General features: G+C 52.0%; 1 protein-coding gene and 1 long non-coding RNA gene across 2 annotated transcripts in view; one reads left to right on the top strand and one right to left on the bottom strand.

Moving 5' to 3' along the window:
• The first annotated feature begins 231 nt into the window (after positions 1–231).
• On the top strand, positions 232–4,153 carry LOC141408538 (uncharacterized). Its single transcript, XR_012423926.1, has 2 exons — positions 232–909; positions 3,766–4,153. It is a non-coding gene; the product is annotated as an uncharacterized lncRNA (long non-coding RNA).
• A 377-nt stretch (positions 4,154–4,530) lies between these two features.
• Positions 4,531–20,862, bottom strand: part of DCPS (decapping enzyme, scavenger) — a 41,369-nt gene continuing 25,037 nt past the window's right edge. Inside the window, 5 exon segments of the mRNA XM_005580127.5 lie at positions 4,531–4,700; positions 4,702–4,935; positions 6,890–7,000; positions 12,304–12,417; positions 19,196–19,341. Coding sequence (XP_005580184.1) covers positions 4,668–4,700; positions 4,702–4,935; positions 6,890–7,000; positions 12,304–12,417; positions 19,196–19,341 — 638 coding nt within the window. The 3' untranslated portion in view covers positions 4,531–4,667.

Below are 20,862 nucleotides of genomic sequence, written 5' to 3'. Positions count from 1 at the left end.
TGTTGTACACCATAAATGTATACTATTTTTATTTGCCAATTAAATAATTTTTTTTTTAAAGTTGTAGTCTGCAGGTTTAGCTTTTCGGGACTGAAGCCTCATAGCCCCTCCACTTCAACACACTCATCAGCATTGTAATTACTTTGTAATTAATGCCTTTGTTCCTCACTAAATTGTAAGCTCCACATGAGCTCTGCCTCCAAGTGCTTGCAAAAAAAACCAAAGGGAGTGGGGGTAGATGCTCCAAACCTGTTTATTAAATCATATTGAAACACTTGAAACAGATTTCGTTCCTGCTTATTTTCTAACAGTGGTTAAAACTTGGTAACTTCAAGTTGACATGGATTTCCAAATTCAATGTAATGTCAATAATAGTATAATAGAACAGACTTAGGGTTGCCAACATTTATTTTGTTAAGCAAGGCTATTTTAAAAACAACTATCAATAATTATCACTATCTACTTATTTTAAAAAGTACGTTTTAACCTTATCTATACACATGTTTGGAATAAAAACAGTCCTTCCTGAGAAGGAAGAGTTGGCAGACCTACATCAATAAAATAAATATATTCAAATGTTTTGGGTCTGGGAGCATTACAAGAGAAACATTTTCAAGTATTACTTCGTATGTAGTTGTTTCTTATTTCTCAGTTCGGGGATCTGTATTCAACAGGGACATGGAATGGGGAGCCTGAGATGGTATTTTTCTGTTTCATGTTGATAAATAGAGACCACTCAGCAATTTTGCTCTATTAGGAAACTTTGAGGCAAACGGAGAGAAGCCAAGGAACAATAGCAGTCATGCCTCCAACTGCTTCTTTCCTTCTTCAACCAAGCCAGAAAGAATGTAGGCCAAGTGTTGGGGCTAAAAGCCAGTCGTGGAGCCGTCCAGGATTTATCTAGGAAGGGTGACATCTGCCACTGCTCCAGCAGAGCGGGGGCATGGCATGCTTCTGTGGGCACACAGTTCAACACGTGAGGCACACTGCAGCACACAGGACCAAGGTGTCATGCTGCCAGACAGGCGCTGGCATTTGCCATTTTGTCAAGGCAGGGCTGCAGATTGTGGCTTGATCAGGACAGAAGGATGATGGGCTCTTAAGTGATAGCAGGAGGAAAGCATGAGGTAGAGGGGCAGGTCCTTACTGTCCATCCCCTGCCTGAGATCCAGGATGCCTCATTCAGAGCCTAGCTCTGGTCCTCCATTTACCACATGTTTATTGAGCACTTATAGGTGAGTCACCACCCTAGGTTCTGGGGAAACGGTGAACAAAAGGCCAGAAGTCTTGCTTCCTGGAGCTGACGTTCACTCCATAATGCTGGACAAGACATCTTGAGCCCATTTCTTTGTAAAAAGGAGTGAGAATGTGGGTCATGAAATGACCTGCTATATGAACGTAGTGTTATAATATTGCTTTGTCTCAAAGGTTGGTTTGCTGAGCCAGGTAGTGTCTTAGGGGCCAGGGATACAGAGATAACTAAAACAGCTCCTGCCCTCAACACCTTCTCAGTCTAGTGGGGAAAGCGGAAAACTCACCAACAGGAACAAAAGGAGGCACTATATGCAAAGCTATCATCTTGAGTTTCCCAGGAGTCTGATATGAAGGTCACCCTACAAAGACAGACTATGCTTTTAGGAGTTTCAACAGGGCTTGGCAGAGCAGTCATCCCTGGTGCACTCTAGACCTTGAGGGTGATAAGCCCAAAGAGGGTTGGATTGAGGGAGGGAGCTGCATGGGGACCTGGCGATTACAGCAGCAGAGCAGGGTCCCTGGCGATTACAGCAGCAGAGCACTGACTGGCTCTGAAGGGGAACCCTTGCCAGGCTTCTAGCAGAGGCTTATCTTTCCATGTACAAGAAAAGTTAAGTGGTGAGGCCCGGAGAGGGGCCCCCTTCTGTACCGTGGTGAAGATGAACGGGGCTGGGAGAGGAGTCAGGGGATGCCATCCCAGAGAGGCCCCTCCCCACAGAGTGGGCAGAAGGAAGACAGAACTGGCCAGCCCCTTGGGGGAGTGGAGAAGCCTTCCAGCGTGTGGGTCCCTGTCTCCATGCCCTGCCTCTCCAGACCCGAGTGCCTGGCGTCTGCTGTGACTTCCAGCCTTGTCTGTCCCATTGGGTGAACTCTGTCCCATCTCTCTTGCCCCTCAAACCTTTATTCATCCAGTGTCAAATTCCTATCCACCTTCCTCCAGGGGCCAGGCGCTACAAGAGGAGGGGAAGGAACGGCAAGGTCAGCAGGAGGCCACCGAGACAGACCCTCCAGCGGCACCACTGGGGGCTGGGCAGGAGGGCATGGGCTCAGGCCGCAGGGAAGGGCTGCTCCACAGGGAGGCCTCCCTCTGCTCCGTGGCGGTGCTGGAGATGGAGCCCGTGTTTGCTTGTCGGGACCACATCTGCTTTCAGAGGGGAAGCGGGTCACTTCTTTCCCCTGGACCTGGAATGGGCACAACTGAGACCTAGGGAGCATTCCTGCAAGCGGGACACTGCTCTGGGAGAAGACCTCCATCCAGCTTCCTGCCCCCAAGACCCCAGCAGCTGCTAGTGTCACTGCCCACAGAAGTATTTGCTTAGCCCAAGAGTCAGTCAGATGTGTGGTGGCCATGAAATGGATCCTGCTGGTTCTGCCAGACCTCCCTGCATCGGTCACCACCTCAAAGTTCCTTGGCTGCAACTCCATGTTGCCTGAATCTAGGGACTGTTGAAGTACTACAGGGGGCTGGGCACCGTGACTCATGCCTGGAATCCCAGCACTTTGGGAGGCCGAGACAGGTGGATCACCTGAGTCCAGGATTTGGAGACCAGCCTGGCCAACATGGTGAAAACCCATCTCTACTAAACATAAAAAATTAGCTGGGTGTGGTGGTGCACCCCTGTAGTCCCAGCTACTCGGGAGGCTGAGGCAGGAGAATCACTTGAACCTGGGAGGCGGAGGTTGCAGTGAGCCTAGATGCGCCACTGCACTCCAGCCTGGGTGACAAAGCGAGATTGTCTCAAAAAAATAAAACAAAACAAACACAGCTGCAGGGAAGAATGGCTGAGTAGAGGCCAGTGGCTTTGTTGTGCCTCATCCGAACTCCCTGAAGGCTGAAGCAGGTCCCTGAGGCTTTCTGACCACACCCTCCACTTCCCGGCTGTTTCTTTTTTATTTATTTATTTTTTTTTTTTTTGAGACGGAGTCTTGCTCTGTCACCCAGGCTGAAGTGCAGTGGCTCACTGCAACCTCCACCTCTCAGGTTCAAGTGATTCTCCTGCTTCAGCCTCCCAAGTAGCTGGGATTACAGAAGCCCACCACCACACCTGGCCAATTTTTCTATTTTTAGTAGAGATGGGGTTTCACCATGTTGGTGATTCTGCTGTTTCTAAGGAGTCTCTCCCAGGGCCACAGGGGTCCACAGCAGGCCCTGAGACCCTGAAGCAGGTTGGCTGCACCTGCGCTACCACCTGCACGTGCAGGGGCTAGTCTCTGAATGAGGCTGCCTGGTACTCAGGCAGGGGATGGAGAGTAAGGACCACCCACTGTGCCTCAAGCCTCCCCCCTGCTGTCACTTAAGAGCCTACCATCCTGCCATCCCTGAGAGCTTCCCAAGCAAGGCACAAAATCCACAGCCCTACTCTGACAAAGTGGCAAATGCCAGCCCCTCTGGCAGCATGATGCCTTGGTCCTGGGTGCTGGAGAGAAAGCCTTGTGTGTTTACTTGTGTGACTGCCTATACAAGCCATGTCCCTGCTCTGCTTGAGCAGTGGCAGGTGTCACCCTTCCCAGGTAAGTCCTGATGGCTCCCTAACTGGTCTTCAGCCTCTGATGCTTTGAGGTCCCTTCCTGGTCTCAAGATCCTCTGAACGTCTGCCTCTGATAGGCCTTGAACCTGAGCCGCCTCCGGGCTTTTGTATTCAACTGCAACCATATCATTTGCCCTTTGCTGATTCACTGTTTGGCACTTGATCTTCTGGCTGCTTCATGTGAGTCTGTTTTGTCTTTCTGCCGCGATAAAAACTCAAGGCCGGGGACTCACTGACCAAATAACAAAGCAAGGCAGGCTTTTCAGGCTTGCATAATCTGATTCATATTAAAACCCGCCCATTTCCAGGCACCAAGCCCCTATCCTCGTCAACAAGAAGTTTATCAACAGGGTTGACTGACTCACAGGGAGGTGTGACCTCACTGCTGGAAGGAGGAAGTGCCATCAGAAAACTTCTATAGATAATTTCCTGAAAGGTTCCAAGTTTGGTTTTTTGGGGAACTCCTCAAAGGAGAGGTGGATGGCAGAGGAAGGAGGAGGGGAGAGGGGGAGGAGCAGAATAAGGAGAGCAAACAGGAGAGGCACAGAGTGGGGACAAGAAGCCACCATGGACGGTGAGCCCTGGGGCTTGGAGAAGGCCTTTGGCACCCTTCCAGGGCAGTTCCCACCCGTCAGTTGAAACCACCACCTGGAGACTTTCCACCATTCTCAAGGCCTTCCCTACAGGTTCTACCCACCCACTCTCCCCCACCATCTGTCTGCCTCCCAGGCCACACTGTCCACACTGCGTGAGCCCACTAGTTTATTCACTACTAGGAATAAGCCGGTACAAAATACATTTTTAGAAAATTCACTTGGAGATAAAAAATCTTGCCCCCACTCCTCCCCAAGTCCCACACATCTGTGCTCTTCTGCCTGAGTTAATTCAGCTTTGCTGAGCCTCCTGCAAGAGCTTGAGCCAGGGGGTCGTCGGCCCTGAGGGCGAAGGTGAGCGTGCGCTGCTGGTAGTGCCTGGGGTCACACTCCAGGTTCTCGATCACCTCAGCCAGCAGGTGGGCCCGCTCCACGCCTGAGCCGGGGGCCTCGAAGCCCAGGGCGGTGAAGTGCACGTGCAGGTGGTAGTAGGAGGGCAGGTAGTGCAGGTATACTCGCAGACGGTCTCCCTTCATCTGGTAGCGCTGCAGGATGGCCTCCTGATGAGACAGGGGCAGGCAGGCCAGGAGTCACCGTGCTGTCTGAGGCCCGGCGCCATGTCCCCACCGAGACCCTCCTCCCGTCTGAATCCCGGGTTGGCCTGGGACAGCTCATAAAAACCCTCCGAACAGCTCTCTGCCTGCTGTCCGCTTCAGCTTCCTCTGTCTTCTAGTCTAGGAAATCCACAAGTGCAGGTGACAGCAGCAAAGCTGAGACTCTTTCTCCCAAAAGAAGCGGGGAGTGGCCTCAATCAGCATTCCCCACCCAACGTGGATAAAACACTGGCTTCCTCAAACAGCTGCTGCCGGGAATCTTGGAAGGTCCAGTGTCTACAGACAGGCCCCAGACTCCCAAGACTATGGGGACTTTCATGATTTAGGAGCCTTTAATCAGTCATGAAGTGGATGGGAGGAAGCCTCATTCTCTCTTTTAGCATAGGACAGGGTGGAGCTTGGAAACAATGAAGATGGGGATGGGGCTATGCTGAGAATTTGGTGAAAGAGCAAGGACTGTGGAAGGGGTGTGGGAGGGGCTGCTCCCACACAGACCCGGGGAAGTCTCGGTGGGCTCCTTGCAGAAGAGGAAAGCGTTGACTGTGGCCCTGGCTCCCTCTGCCCACCTCCACCTTGCTCAGGGGTGGGTATTTTTCTACCAACCTCCACCTTCAGGAGCCTGCAAGGCATAGAATTAAGCGGAGACTCTTATCTCCACTGTGGGCAAATCACTGAGGTGGTCAGAGGTGAAGAGAAAAATACTAGGGCCTCAGTGGGCTCAGTATACACCCCAGAACTGTGTTCTGCATTTGGAGCTCACCCCAGGAATCTCTGAAGCAGGGTGGGACCAGGGCCAAGGCACCCAAGGGGCATCCTGGAGTAAGTGAGGTCTGCCTGCCAGGGCGGAGCTGTCAGAGCTCCTTGGGCAGATCAAAGTGTTGACCTGGCATCTCCCCAAGAGAAAGACACCATTCTCTGCCATTTGTAATATCCAGGAACTGCTTCAGGATCTGAACAAGTCACCCCACAAAGGTAAAGGCAGCCGAGGGGTGGTGCCATGGGTGGGCAGGAGGGAAGATAGATTGGGGCCCAGCGGCAGGGGGAAGCTGGGTGTGGGCAGAGCCTTTCCTCCAGGTCTGCATTAACACCTCGAAGCAGCACTGGTCAAAAAGGGGCCAAGCTGTCTCCTGGCTGGGCATCGTTGTGACTGCTAGCTCTGGCGTGTTAGGCAGATCATCACATTTCAGAGTAGAAAAAAGACTGAGACCCAGCCCCTAGGATGGTGGATTTAGAAGGGATCCATCTAGATAATGTGGTTTAGGGAGGTGAAGTGACCCACCCCAGGCCACTCAGCTGGTTAGGGTCCAAATGTCAGGCCAGGACCACACCCAAGATTCTAGACACTCTTCCCCTATCCCCCCCTGCTCCTGGGCTCTGTTTAGAGCCCCGATAATTTCATTCAATTCAACAAATATCCCAGACAGAAAGTATCCCAGAACACCAGGTGCTACAGAATTCAGCCTGTTTTCAATCTAGACAAGGAGACACATGTGTACACACATATCGAAGTCATGTGCCCATACTCCCAAGAAACTCTGGCATGATGTGGTTGTCATGGTTGTGAGAGAGACAGGTGATCCTGGAGTAGGAGGGGCCAGGACTTAAGGACCAGAGTCTATGGGGTGAGGGGTGGAAGTGCATCCCGGATGCAGAAAGGCTGAGGAAGGCGTGTGAGGGTGAGGAAAGGTGGCTGAAAGCAGAGCTGGGGCGCCAGGCAGGACCAGGGACAAAGAGCCCTGCTCTTCAACCTGAAGAGCCTAATGGGGTCCCCGAGACTGGCATCCAGAGAGAAGTCTCTCCAAGATGGACTCTGGGAAGGGTGAGGAAAGGGGCCCGGGAACACACTGGAATCTGAGTCTAATTTCCCTGGGCTTCCACGTGGTTTGGTGAAGCCGCTCACCTGCCCCTGGTGGAGGATGTTCCTGAGCAGCGGCAGGTGCTCCGGAGTAAGGTCGCGTAGGGATCTGATGCCCCGGCGATGGCAGATGGCGATCAAGTACAGGTCATCGAGCTGCGTAGAGAGCAAGGGGAGACCAGGCTCAGCAGGGAACAGACCTGGGGAGGCTGCCAACCCCGGAGTTCTCACATAAGCCAGGAAGCACCCACCCCTGAGGCCTACAGCGCCAGGAGAAACCCCGCAGCAGGACTGACGCGCCGGCAATGCGCGCATCCGCATACCCCGGGCGTGTGGGATGGTCTGAGAAGCAGGCCTTCTGTGTATGCTTCTTGCTAGAGAATACCATGTGAGAGTTCTTTTTTTTTTTTTTTTTTTTTTTTTGACAGAGTCTCGCTCTGTCACCCAGACTGGAGTGCAGTGGCGCAATCTTGGCTCACTGCAACCTCCACCTCCCGGGTTCAAGCGATTCTTCTGCCTCAGCCTCCCAAGTAGCTGGGACTACAGGTGCGTGCCACCATGCTCGGCTCTTTTTTTTTTTTTTTTTTTTTTTTGTATTTTTAGTAGAGACGGGGTTTCACCATATTGGCCAGGCTGGTCTCAAACTCCTGACCTCATGATCCGCCCGCCTCGGCCTCCCAAAGTGCTGGGATTACAGGTGTGAGCCACCACGTCCGGCAGACAGTTCTATATACTCACTCCCCAGAGCTGTCAGGGGCAGGGAGCCAGGAGGTTCAAGAAAGAGCAAGGGCAACTCTCTCCCTCCAAGAGTTTACAGTCTCATCGCATGGATGCAGGTAGCTCTGCTGTAAGACACAACATAATCCCAGCACAGGAGGAAGGAAAGACTCTAGCTACCTGGAAGAACCCAGGAAGGCCTCCTGGAAGAGAAGGCAGAGGATCAGGTCTAGAAAAAGAGGTAGAATTTGGAGAAAGGATATTCAGGTAGAGGAAACAGAGCAAAGGCTTGGAGGCAAGACTGTATAGGGTACAAATGTATAGGGCATAGAATGTATACATAAGGGGAGAGGAAGCAACTTGATTTATCTGGAGTCAAGGCTCATGAAGGGGTGGAGTGGGGTTTGAAGGCCAAGAAGGGAGCCAAGGGCCAGCTCAGCAGCACACACACACCAGGGCAGTAAGCCTGTTGCTCTCTTCCCCTATCTCACAGGACACCTTCTGGCCGTCCTTCCTGAGCACAGCCTGGCTAAAAACCTGGAGGTCACAACAGTACAAAGAATTAAAGTCAAGATCTTGTGCCAGAGAGCAAATGAACTCTTCCTCTTGCCCAGAAAACCCACCCTGCTCACCTAAACCCTGGCCTTGCCTGGTAATTACATCCATGCGCCTGGCAGGCCCCAGACATCAAGGCTCTGAGGGGCCAGGCACAGGGAGAACCTAGCAGTGTCCTGCCCTTCTGTCTGAGCTACCAGATTCCTTGTGGAGATAATTTGAGGACCATGACTCACCCAACCAAATTTCCTGGGGCCTCAAATTGAAAATTCAGGATGGGCTTTTCTATATGACTGCCTGATATCCAACTATGCCATGGTCTTTACATGCCACGAACATTCTTTCCTGCCAGAGTTCTAAGAATCTGTGTTCTCTGCCTCAGACCTTCTGCAGATGAGCCCACAGGAAGCTCCCACGTGTAGCTGAGCTGCATGCACCAGGCCTCAGTTTGCCCCAAGTCCCCTGTGTACTCTCTCATGGCCTGTGGCCAAGAAATGTACTCTCTCACTTTGGACTTAGGAGTGCAAAGAGAAGCCCAGAAACAAAATTGAACTTGAATTTTGTGTGTGCACATGCACGCATGTGCATGTGGTGGTGGATGTGTATGTTTTCAGCTGTTCTATGTGTTACTGTAACGGAACTCCCAAATAATAGTAACATTTGTTTCAGATGATGTCTGCTGACAAGTCACAAACATGACTCTAACTCGCAACTCTCTGCTCCACTGGCACAGAATAGGGCATGGAGCCTGGTGCTGGGTGTCAGCCCGTGGTGTTGGGTGTCAGTTAACAGGCTGGGTAAGGCAGGGAAAATAATCCATTCTTTGATATTAGACATGACCCAAAATTTCCTGCTGGCAGCCAAAGGGCCTGCTCGCTCAGAGAAGTGATCTGAAGAAAGCTAGGCCAGGGCAGGAGAGGGCCTCAGGCTGGTGCCCCAGAAGGTGGCCCATCAGTCACTCTGGGAAGACAGATAGACATCGTCAGTCTCTTTTTACAAGTCAAGACAGTAAAATCAAAGTAATAGTTTCCTGGCAGGAAGAAAGAGAATTGCTGGAGCATTGGAGACTCAGCTCTTAACCTCTGGAGTGACTCAAAAGAAGAGTTGCCTGATCTGAGAACTTTAGACCAAAGAACTTAAATCATATGAACTGAACATGCGTGTGTATCCATATACACATGTACATATATGTTTATATACCCAATACAGAAAGGTCACCAAAGACATAGAAATAGCAACAATAGTTGTTTTGGGGAAGGGAAAGGAAGGGCTGTGAGGTGAGGGAGCATACTTTCACTGAATATCCTCTGTACTGTGTGCATTTTTGCCACATGCATAAACTAAACCTACAAGAAAATAAACAAATAAAAAAAAAGAATACATAGGTGATCCTTTAAGAGAACAGAAGAAGGGATGTTATAACCTCTAAGGAGGCACAGTCTCTAGCAAACAGGCACCTGATAAATATATGTTGAATGGATGAAAAAATGGATTATCTCTTTAATTCAGGGCCATCAGTTTGGAGACAGTAACTTTCAAGACGAGTGGCAGGAGAATCAAGGTGGCTAGGAAAGCTCCTCAAAGCAAACACCAGGGTGCCTCCCTATCCCCAGCCCTTCCCTGTCCCAAAGACAAAGAATAGAAGCCCAGGCATGGCCTGTCTTCCTGCTGGATACATTGCCTAATTCAAAGAGAATTATCAAATTCAGTGCTGTCACAAGTCAAATATTTGAGACACTAAAATAGGGCATCATCAAAAGTCAAGTAAGAATTAAGGTTGGGCACGGTGGCTCACGCCTGTAGTCCCAGCTACTTGGGTTGCTGAGGCACGAGAATTGCTTGAACCCGGGAGGTGGAGGTTGCAGTGAGTTGAGATCATGCCACTGCACTCCAGCCTGGGCAACAGAGTGAGACTCTGTCTCAAAAAAAAAAAAAAAAAGAATTAAGCAAAGGTTAAGAAGGACCACACCTGCCATCGCTATGAAGCAAAGTGTGACATTTAAGCTGGCCCTTTCATGACCCTTGAGGACAAGTAGTTCCAGCCCTGTGGCTGGCAGCCACCGTGCAGCTCCTAAAGCCTTTCCTGTCTTTTTTTGTTTTGTTTTGTTTTTGTTTTTGTTTTTGTTTTTGTTTTTTGAGACGGAGTCTCGCTCTGTCACCCAGGCTGGAGTGCAGTGGCCGGATCTCAGCTCACTGCAAGCTCCGCCTCCCGGGTTCACGCCATTCTCCTGCCTCAGCCTCCCGAGTAGCTGGGACTACAGGCGCCCGCCACCTCGCCCGGCTAGGTTTTTTGTATTTTTTAGTAGAGACGGGGTTTCACCGTGTTAGCCAGGATGGTCTCGATCTCCTGACCTCGTGATCCGCCCGTCTCGGCCTCCCAAAGTGCTGGGATTACAGGCTTGAGCCACCGCGCCCGGCCAGCCTTTCCTGTCTTAAAGGGGACAGAGAAAGGGAGGGTCCACTGGCAGGTGAAGCAAAGCCTGCCGGCACTGGAGTCAGAAGGATGGCAGATTTCTCTTCTCTGCCATGGGCTCAAATGCATTCACGGTTTCTGGAATAGAGACGGATAAGTCTATCTCTTGTTGTCCCTCCTTGGCCTTAAGACTGCAATCCCCTGGCAAGCTCCTCAGTCTTCAAGAGTCTCGTGCGGCAGAAGGTCCTCCTACCCCACACCTCCATGGCCCTGCTGGGATTCTCATTAATGGTGGGCCCCACCTCCTGTGACCCAGGCTCTGACCCTGGATCTCTAGGTGCAGGGCAGCTCCAGGGGACAGATGGGGGTTTGCAGAGCCACCGCTCAGTTTGAGACAAGGGGCCTTCAGGTCCTACCTCTTCAAATGCCTACAGAGCCAGTCCTGGCTCCCTCCTTCAAGGCCTGAAGGTGGCACAGGCAGAGAGAAGCTGCAGGGAAGGGCAGAGTGGATGCAGGCGTCCCCTTGGCCTCTCGCTGCAGCGCCCCACACAAGGAGAGCCCTCTTCTTTGAACTTACTTGCTCTAGGAAATCATCAATCAATGCTGCAAGTTCGGAAAATCCCTTCAAATTCTTTCCACCCCTCGGGCCACATTTGGGAATTCCCACAAGCCACTTGTCAAGAGACGAATTATGCTCACTTGCCTGTGTAACTCTGAGCCAAAATCCCACCCCTTTAAACCCCAAGTCAAAACTGAAGGCCTCACGGGCAGCCACAACTGAGAAAGCAGAGGGAATGCGCCCACGGAGGGGCAGACCTTCTCTGCGAGTCTCTCCAGCCTGTGAGGGGTGCAAAAACTAGAAGGGCCCACCAAGAGCAGAACAGCACATCCGAGCCCGGATTACTCCACAGGTGAAAGTGGAGGAGAGATGTCCGTCCGCTCCCAGTGTCCATGCCTGCCTGCCTACCTCGGCCTTATCCAGGCCCCTCTTCTGTTGCAGGCTGAGCACGGCCAGGTTCCAGTCTGTGGTAAGAACAGCAGTCTCTGCAACACAGTGGCTCTGCCAGTTTCTGACCCCGTCAGGGTATAAAGGTTTGTGAACTCTCAGGTGTAAAAGAGGTGGTGGTAAGTGATAACCCTGGTGGTGGGCTGGTCTGGGAGACACAGAAGCGCATAGGGAACTGGAAAGGGATACCTGTGAGGGAGGACGGCTCCTCCCAAACCTGCTCCTTAGGAAAGTAGGAGAAGCAGAGGTGCTTGGAGGCCAGGGCAAGGGGCCGAGCGGCCCGAGTGGAAGTCTGGACTAAGCTACTCCACAGCTCGGGCTGAGGAGGCGATGCCTTGGGTTGGTCACCATGGCTCCTGCCTGCCAGTGCTTCAGAACACAGGCCTGCCTGGATCTGCTGGTGTCACGGGGAACAGACAAAATGGAAACACCCCACTGAGGGCTCCAGGTGCAGCTGGAAGCACAGGCGGCTGCCCAGACCACTTGGCTGGTAAGGAATGGCCTATGTAGTCACGGGCGCAAACATCACCCCATTTTACCTCTTGGGTGGGAGGACAGCCAGAAAGGGTTTTAAGCTGACCCATTAAAGCAAAAGCACTTAGGTATGACAGGTATCCACCCGGTTCCCACAGAGAGCTCAGGCCAACCCTTGTTGGTTAATTATAATCTGCTTAGAGACAGGCCAGCGTGAGAAAGAGGACAGTCAGAAGGACCCGCACTTGCAGCAGGGTGGCCAGAGACCAGGGCATTCCAGCCAGAAACCTTTACCTGCTGTTGGTTCCACTTGAGGTCAGGGATGAGGACAAAACCATCAGAGGGATCTGGGTTCTCGAAAACAATCCGGTCCGCTTCAGCCTTCTTGTCAAGAATGTTATACACCCACTGAAAGGAGGGGGAGACAGATGGTTCACAAATATACTCATCACCCCTTGAGAGACACCCCAAACTGAGCTAGGTGCACTCCCTGGCCTCTCCAGGAGACAGGACCAAGCCATAAAAGGCCGCCACACTCAGAGGATCTACATCTGGGCTGCCCTGTCCCTAAGCATCTGTCTTTAGGGTTCCAGAAGGGATTTTCCCCCTTCCCACTCCAGCTGGCACTCAGCCATGAGTCATCACAAGGGTCTCTGCAGCTCGGATGGGGCCAGGCTCTTCCTGGTCAGCATAGTGCACGCGCTCTGCGGAGGCCTCGCAGACCCAGGCTGTGTCTGCCCTTTATAGCAGTGACCCCCTCCACTGCCCACAGGACTCAGGGGAAGAGCTGCCTCCATGGATCCTATTTCACTCTATTCAGGACTATGGGGCAAAGCAAGGTAGGAGGCTGAGGGCACCAAGGTTTCCTTCTGTGGAGGGCCGGCTACCCACCAGGGCAGTGAGAGCCTTTGCCTCTAGCAGCTCATGTGTGCAGGTTTCCCGCCGCAGCGGGATTCTCATCAGCAGCGGGCTCAGCACCGTGGCCCGCCTGGAGCTGCTGCAGATGCCGGTTAATCAGCAGTCTCTGCTGACACAGGCCCCGCATGGCAAAGCAGAAATGAAAGCTGTGTGGAGACACAGAGACAGCGACCTCACCAAGACCTTTCAGGGCTACCCAGGCTCCTGGCCCTTGTGTCACCCTTGGATCATCTGCTGTCAACAGTTTGCAGAGGACCCTTCCCAGGCCTATGTGGACCCGAGGACATCACTTTACAGAGATGGTCCTGGAGGCCTGTCTGAGGTTAGGAGGCTGCAGGAGGTTGGGCTGAGAAGGCCTTGGGGGTCACAGGCGTCAAACCTCAGTACCCCCAGCTCTTCTCTACTTCCCCCAGCTCTCAGGGCCCTTTGCAAACATGAACTCATGCAGGACAGTGAACTCAGCCCTACATCCGTGGGAGAGACCTGCTGGGAAACCAGAGAGGGGAGTGGCTGAGGACACACTACCGCCCCTTCCTCCTCATAGTCAGAACAGTCTCCGAGCTCACTGATGTAGGAGAAGGAGCCACGGACAGGAGGTAGGCTGGGGAGGCCAGAGAACCGACACTACCAGGCAGCCATCCATGATCCTCCTTCTACTCCCAGAAGTGCTGGACAGGCAGCATCACCGAAGGCCAGGGACACGGGGACTGCCTTAGGGTCCACACAACCTCACACCTTGAGCCCGGAGGGCTGAATACACTGCATTGCATCCTCACCTCTCAGCTGCGACGGACTAGGGGTGAGGGCAGCTGGGCCTCGAGGTCTCCTGCAGCTCTCTACCCACAGGAAGCATTTCAGTTCAGAGGGCCCCAAACCCCTCACAAGGCCCCAAACCCCTGACAAGACCCACAGGCCAGTCACAATGTGGTCCATTCACAACAAAAGACAGGCAGTTCCCAAGAAACTGAATGAGGCCCCTTCCTGGGAGGGGTTTGGAGGACACCCGACAGCCGCTTCCTCATGCAGTGCCTGGGCCAGAGCAATGCATGGCCAGCACATCCACAGAGGCATTTCCTCTCTGACCTGAAATCTCCTGGGAATGTGCTGCCGGAGGAAAAAGCCAGCGGAAATAAAAGGGAGGGAGGGAGATGGCATTCCCTACGGAAAGCCCCAATGCACCCATAAGCAAGCTTCCCCACGGTCCGTCCCTGGTTCACAGAAAAGCGGCATCTGCCTCTGACTGGTAGAGCGAGCGCGAGCAGGTTCTGAGCCAAGGAGACCTGGTTTTATCTCCCAGCTGTCACTGGGTGAGCAACTGATGCCTCCTTTGTAAAATAGGGCTGATGATATATACGTAAGCATGGTGAAGGCTTTCAGAGAGAACATGCGCATGAAAGCGCCCGGCACAGCCAGCATAAGGGAGGCCCCCTACGAGTGGCAAAGGTGGTGGGATGGTATGCCAGAAGCTACAAGAGTCACTGGGGACAGGAAAAGAGGGAAAGGCGGTGAAAGCAAAGGAGGTGGTGAGAGAGGTAATAAGAGCGGGGCTGGAGGACGAGTGACTGCAGGAAGGGGTGATGACCGTGAGAGCAGCTGCACTCTGCCTGGCACTGCTCTCAGTGTCACAGCAACCCTGAGAGGTGACTGCTATCATTGTCACCATTTTTTTGTTGTTGTTGAGATGGAGCCTTGCTCTTTCGCCCAGACTGGAGTGCAGTGGCGTGATCTCGGCTCACTGCAACCTCCGCCACCCAGGTTCAAGTGATTCTCTTGCCTCAGGAGCTAGGATTATAGGTGCCTACCACCACGCCCGGCTAATTTTTGTATTTTTAGTAGAGATGGGTTGTTTGTTTTTGCTTTTTGTTTTTTCTGAGCTGGAGTTTCACTCTTGGCTGGAGTGTAATGGCATGATCTTGGCTCACTGCAACCTCCGCCTCCCAGGTTTAAGTGATTCTCCTGCCTCAGCCTCCCAAGAAGCTGGGATTACAGGCATGTGCCACCACACTCAACTCATTTTTATATTTTTAGTAGAGATGGGGTTTCGCCATGTTGGCCAGGCTGGTCTCGAACTCTTGACCTCAAGTGATCTGCCGCCTTGGCCTCCCAAAGTGCTGGGATTACAGGCGTGAGCCCCCGCGCCTGGACATTGTCCCCATTTTACAGGTAAGGAGAATGCAAGTGCAAGGACGTTCACACTGGGTCAGCCAATTCCAACCATGAGTATCTGGCTCCTGAGCCTGCGCCCTGGGCCAGGGTACCTGCTGCCTCCTGGGAGAGGCCGCTGGGAAAGTGGGAGGGAGCTGCATCCACAGGAAGCCTCAAGGCCAGAGGCCCAGATAAGAAAAAGAGGAGAAAGAAAGAACAAAATTCACACAAACACAGAGGGCTATGTAATGGGGAGTGCCACCATCTGAAACCAAGCCCAAGAGACCTGGCCAGCCCTGCGGATAAACTGGGCAGTGGGTGATGCCATCAGCTTTCTGCAACTCACCTGGCTGGACTTCTTTGCAGTAGGTGACACTAGCAGCTCCCTCGGTACCCTCTCTCCCACCCTGACCTCCCATGAGACATCTTGCTCCTTCCTCATCACCTCCTGCTGTCTGCTTCTGCCTGCTGCCTTGCACTTCCCCTCCAGCCATGTGTGGTGTGACCATGTCTCCCAGGTGTCTCAGCTCTGCACATTGCTGTGCCTGTTCCTCTGAACAGTCACCTGGAGTAGAGAATGGTGGCTACCATCCTGGCATCATTCTGTGCTGGAAACAATAGCAGGCACATGATACATGGCACCTCTCTCAACTTCCACAACACCCAGGAGGGAGGAGCCATTAGTTACATTTTTCAGACAAGGAAACCAAGGCTCTGAAATTAAGGACAATGTCACGCTGCTCTTAGATGACAGACAGAGAATCCAAACACCAGGCTGAGGTTGAAGTCTAGCTGGATGACTCACAGACAGACATTTGTAACTAGATGATCTCGAAGGCTCCAGATCCAGACATCCCACTGCAGTTTTTACTGGGAAGTTATAAGTACCTCACATCTAAGGAGTCAAATAGTATCTCTGGCTTAGGGCCAGACTGCCGAGCTTTGAGACCTGTCTCCAAAATGGCTGCTGTGAAGAATAAATGAGGTGCGAGGCTGGGCGCGGTGGCTCACACCTATAATCCCAGCACTTTGGGAGGCCAAGGTGGGCAGGTCACTTGAGGTCAGGAGTTTGAGACCAGCCTGGCCAATATGGTGAAACTCCATCTCTACTAAAAATACAAAAATAAGCCCAGCGTAGTGGTGGGCACCTGTAATCCCAGCTATCTGGGAGGGTGAGGCAGGAGAATCACTTGAACCTGAGAGAAGAAGGCTGCAGTGAGCCGAGATCACACCATTGCACTCCAGCTTGGGCAACAAGAGTGAAACTCTGTCTCAAAAATAGATAAATAGATAAATAAATAAATAAATAAATAAATAAATAAATAAATGAATGAGGTGTGATGCACATAAATGCTTAGAGCAGTTCTTGGCACTATGCATAGTAAGTACTCAATAAATTCCAAACTGAACTCACTGTCTTCCATGCAAACCCACTCTTCTGTTTCTGTCCCCTATACTGGGTCATGAATTATCCTTCTATCCACTCATCACCCAACCTCTTCCCTCCCCTCTCCACATCAACCAGTTGCTAAGCCCCACCCAGCCCTGTGAAGACCTACCTCTGAAATTGCTCCAGAATCCTTCCCCACTGTCCCTACCTTGGTTCATACCCACACTGGGCTTTCCCAGTCTTCTTGTAATATGCTCACCCCAATGCCACCAATTAATTCTGCAAATCGGACCATATTGTCCACATGCTTAAAACTGTTTAGGGCACCCTCACCGCCTATGGCAACTGTTCTCACATCTGATGGTTGTTAGAAATATGAGAGAGAGACAGAGAGAGAGAGAGAGGTTTTTTTAAATGCACAATTCCCAGCTCCACTCCCTGAAGGGTGAGATTCAGCAGATACGGAATAGTGCTCCGTGCTCAGTATTTATGAAAATCCCCAGGCAATCCTAATGGTAAGCAAGGTTCAGGAACTCCTGGCCCCCTGGACAAAGTCCATGTGCCTCCGCCTGGCCCCTGCCTACCATCTCTGTGCTGTCGCCTCTGACCCTCCAGCAGCCCAAGCCCCAGTCACACCAAACTCCTTGCAGCTCCCCCAAAGCATCAGATGATTCCAGCTCTGTGTGCCTCTGGACTTGCTCCTCCCTCCCTCTGTGCTCCTGGTAAATTTCTATTTGTCCTTTAAGACCCAAGGGGAGGATCTTCTCCCTGTGAAGTCCCGACTGTCTGTGCTGGTCACTGTCCCTCTGCATCAGCACGGTAGCTCATCTAGGGATCAGAGTGCTCATCCCATTGTCACAATTGCCCGTTTACAAGTCTATCTTCCCTGTTAGACTGTGAGGATCCTGTCTAGGTTTCATCATCTTGGTGACTCTCCAAAGCCTGGCATAGGACCAGGTCCATAGTAGGTACTCAGTAAACATAATGACTGTTGCCAGTGAAGCTGAGTGCTTGTAAACTAGAAATAGCCAAGAAGGAATACATAAAGCGCTCCCGTCTGTCAGGAGCTGGAAGAGTAGTGGAATTTTCATTGTGCTCTTCTCCAAGTGGAACTGCAGAATGGTGTATAATGAGGAATATACACAGTCAGGCACAGTGGCTCACACCTGTACTCCTAGCACTTTGGGAGGCCACGGCAGGCAGATTGCCTGAGCTCAGGAGTTTGAGGCCAGCCTGGGCAACATGGCAAAACCCCATCTCTACTAAAAATACAAAAAATTAACCAGGCATGGTGGCGCGCGCCTGTAATCCCAGCTACTCACACCAACCACATCAGGCCTTCCTTACTTGAATCTCAGGTTTGCGCAACCAGCACAACAGAACAACCGTTCCAGGAGATTCCCTAGGACCCTGAACAGCAGAAACTCTAAGAAGGTGGAGACGTAGTTCCTTTCCACTTGGAAAACAGAACAAGTGCTGGGACTTTAAAAACAAACAACCAACCAACAACAAAAAAAAGGAGTCAGCTTGAGCCAGACGCACCCCGTGCAAACTGCCGCCCAGGGACACCACGGCTGAACCAGGCTGGGGAAGGGGGCTGGCGGCACACAGGCCTCCCAAGGAAACGTTGTTCCTGCAGGTTCTGCCAACCTCCCCTTCCTTACTCCTCTCGAGTACAATTCACCTTGCAGTGCCCACAGACACAGCACACCCTCCCTTCTTCTGGGCCAGGGAGGAGTGGCTGTGAGTTCCTCACATCACAACACCCTCCACCACAGTGACCTGAATCTTGGGGACAAAAGTGAGAAATGCTCAAAGAGAACAAGGGTGAACGATAAAGATAAGGAACAGTGTGAGAGTCACTGAGTGGGCAAGAAACTGACTCATCAATAAGCATCAATCATATTTAACTTTGAGTGCTCACATGGGGCCAGTTCTAGGCAGAGGCTCCAGTTGGCACTGGGCCTAGGCCCAGGGAGGAGTCAGGATCTTGGCGCTAAATGGCCTTGCATCTGGCCTGGCCAGACGACTGCCAGCTTGTGAATGGAGTCCCTGCACCAAATCCCCGGGGCCAATGGAGTCTTGCCTTCTTTTGGACGAATGCAAGGGGGAGTGGGTGAGCGAAGAGCTTTTTGCTCTGAGACTGAGATCCTGCAGGCCAGTTTGCCACAGGTAAAACCAGGAATAAGAGTCTGGACTGGGTGGGACTAACTCAACATCAGCCTTTTACCCATTCATGGACCCAAAGCAAAGGCACAGTCATCCTGAGGCTGGATCAGGGCTACTGCAGAGCAGACACACATTCTTCCAAAGGACTGGATTGCTTTGAGGTCCCCAGAGAGCCTCCATGGCATGCCCAAGCACATCAGGTGGGACCAAGACCAGCATCAGTTCCCTCACCTCCAAAGCCTTCTCTGACCATGCTACATAAAATGGCAACTGTCCACCCCAGGCCTTTTGGTCGCACTTACCCTGTCCATTTCTCTCCGCAGCCCTCATTATCTCACAGAGCATACAGATCCTGAGATATCTATGTATGGTCACACACTGTGTGACCGTGCATGGGATGTAAGCTGCACGACGTGGGGATTCTGTCCGCCATGCTCTCTACTGTACCCCCATCCCCTCACCGAGCACAGCGCCTGGCCCCGAATACGACCCCAATAGACACTCGTAAGAGGAGGCACCAGCCACGGGAGCAGTGCTCTGCATCTGAGACATGCAGCCAGTCACCTGGATGCTGAGGCTCTGGGACTCCAGGTGGGGTAAAGTAATGTTCCTGTAGTCATCTCCCGTCTCTCGGATCAGGCGGAGGTCCTGGCGTAGGTACTTCTGCAGGTGTTTCTCTGTGGCAGGGTAAACCACGGTCGTCTTTACATCTGCAACGACACAGCACAGCCCGTGACACGGAAGCAATGCCCACTCTCTACGCCACAGGCACCACGGTGAGGAGAGACCTCCCGCCCTGGCTTTGATTCCCTGAGGGAAGCCAAAATCCAAGAGGATCACGCACCCAAGATCCACCCCCACAGAGTGCCTTGTGCCACTGCATTCATGAGCTGAGCCACACTCAGAACCTGGAAAACACGGGGCCCCTCGTCAGGCAAGCCCCAGCCCTTCCTGCTCGACCTTCCAGGCACACGAATGAGAGGTCCCTAACTCTTCTCACATGCCAAATTTCTAGGTATGTGGCTTTCTGGACCCAAAGCTGAAAATACGGTTTAAAGCCTGGGCACGGTGGCTCATGCCTGTAACCCCAGCACTTTGGGAGGCCGAGGCAGGCGGATCACCTGAGGTCGGGAGTTCGAGACCAATCTGACCAACGTAGAGAAACCCCATCTCTACTAAAAATACAAAATTAACCAGGCGTGGTGGCGCATGCCAGTAATCCCAGCTACTCGGGAGGCTGAGGCGGGAGAACCGCTTGAACCTGGGAGGCAGAGGTTGCGGTGAGCCCAGATGGCGCCATTGCACTCCAGCCTGGGCAACAAGAGCGAAACTCCGTCTCAAAAAAAAAAAAAAAGGTTTAAAACCCAGTAGTCCCCTTAATGACGGGCAGTGCAGCACAGCGCAGTGGTTCCAGGCACAGACTCTGGAGCCAGACTGAGTTCAAGTACTGGCTCTGCCTGCTCCTTATTCTGAATGGGACCTTGGCATCACCCGGGAGCAAGGTTCAGCTGTTTAACTTCTTGTTTAACTTCTTGGTGCCTCTACTTCCTCATCTGTCAAATGAGGATAGTAAAAGCTCCTGTGTCACAAGGCTGGGAGGATTAAACAAGTCAATTACCTGTGAAGTTCTTAGAACAATATCTGGCACACAGTAAATACCACATAAATGCTGTGATGTTTCATCCAGGGTTTCTGAATCTCAGCACCACTGACATTTTGGCCTGGATAATTCTCTGTTGTGGGGGCTGTCCTATGCATTGAAGGATGTTCAGCTGCATCCCTGGCCTCTATTGGGATGTTAGTAGCACCCTCCCCAAGTTGTGACAACGCAAAATGTCTCCAGACTTTGCCAAATGTGTCCCCTGAAAGGAAAAACTGTCCCCAGGTGAGAACTACAGTTTTAAACTAGAAGGACGTCTTGCAGTTTTCCTAAACAGACTCTAGGCTGGGGTCCTGGTCCAAAACCACCTGGTTTTGGTTAAGTCCTTTCCCTTATTTTTAATAACATCTGGTACAATTGTTATCATTACTCTAACATTTATACATAGTGTTTTAACACAGATCTTAGGGGTATTTCAAAATCAGCTTGGATCTTTCTCAAAAGACCCATGTCCCCTCTGACTTTCTTAATCTGGGTTCAGATAGGCTGTCCCAGAGAAACCCAAGAGAGAGCCGAAAACCCGCAGGGACATTTTACCACCACGAAGTCCTCATGCTCACTCACACACCGC

The sequence above is a fragment of the Macaca fascicularis genome, chromosome 14, assembly GCF_037993035.2.
Source record: "Macaca fascicularis isolate 582-1 chromosome 14, T2T-MFA8v1.1".
Taxonomy (NCBI): domain Eukaryota; kingdom Metazoa; phylum Chordata; class Mammalia; order Primates; family Cercopithecidae; genus Macaca; species Macaca fascicularis.
The sequence above is the reverse complement of the archived record's forward strand: the minus strand, read 5'-3'. Positions and strand labels throughout refer to the sequence as shown.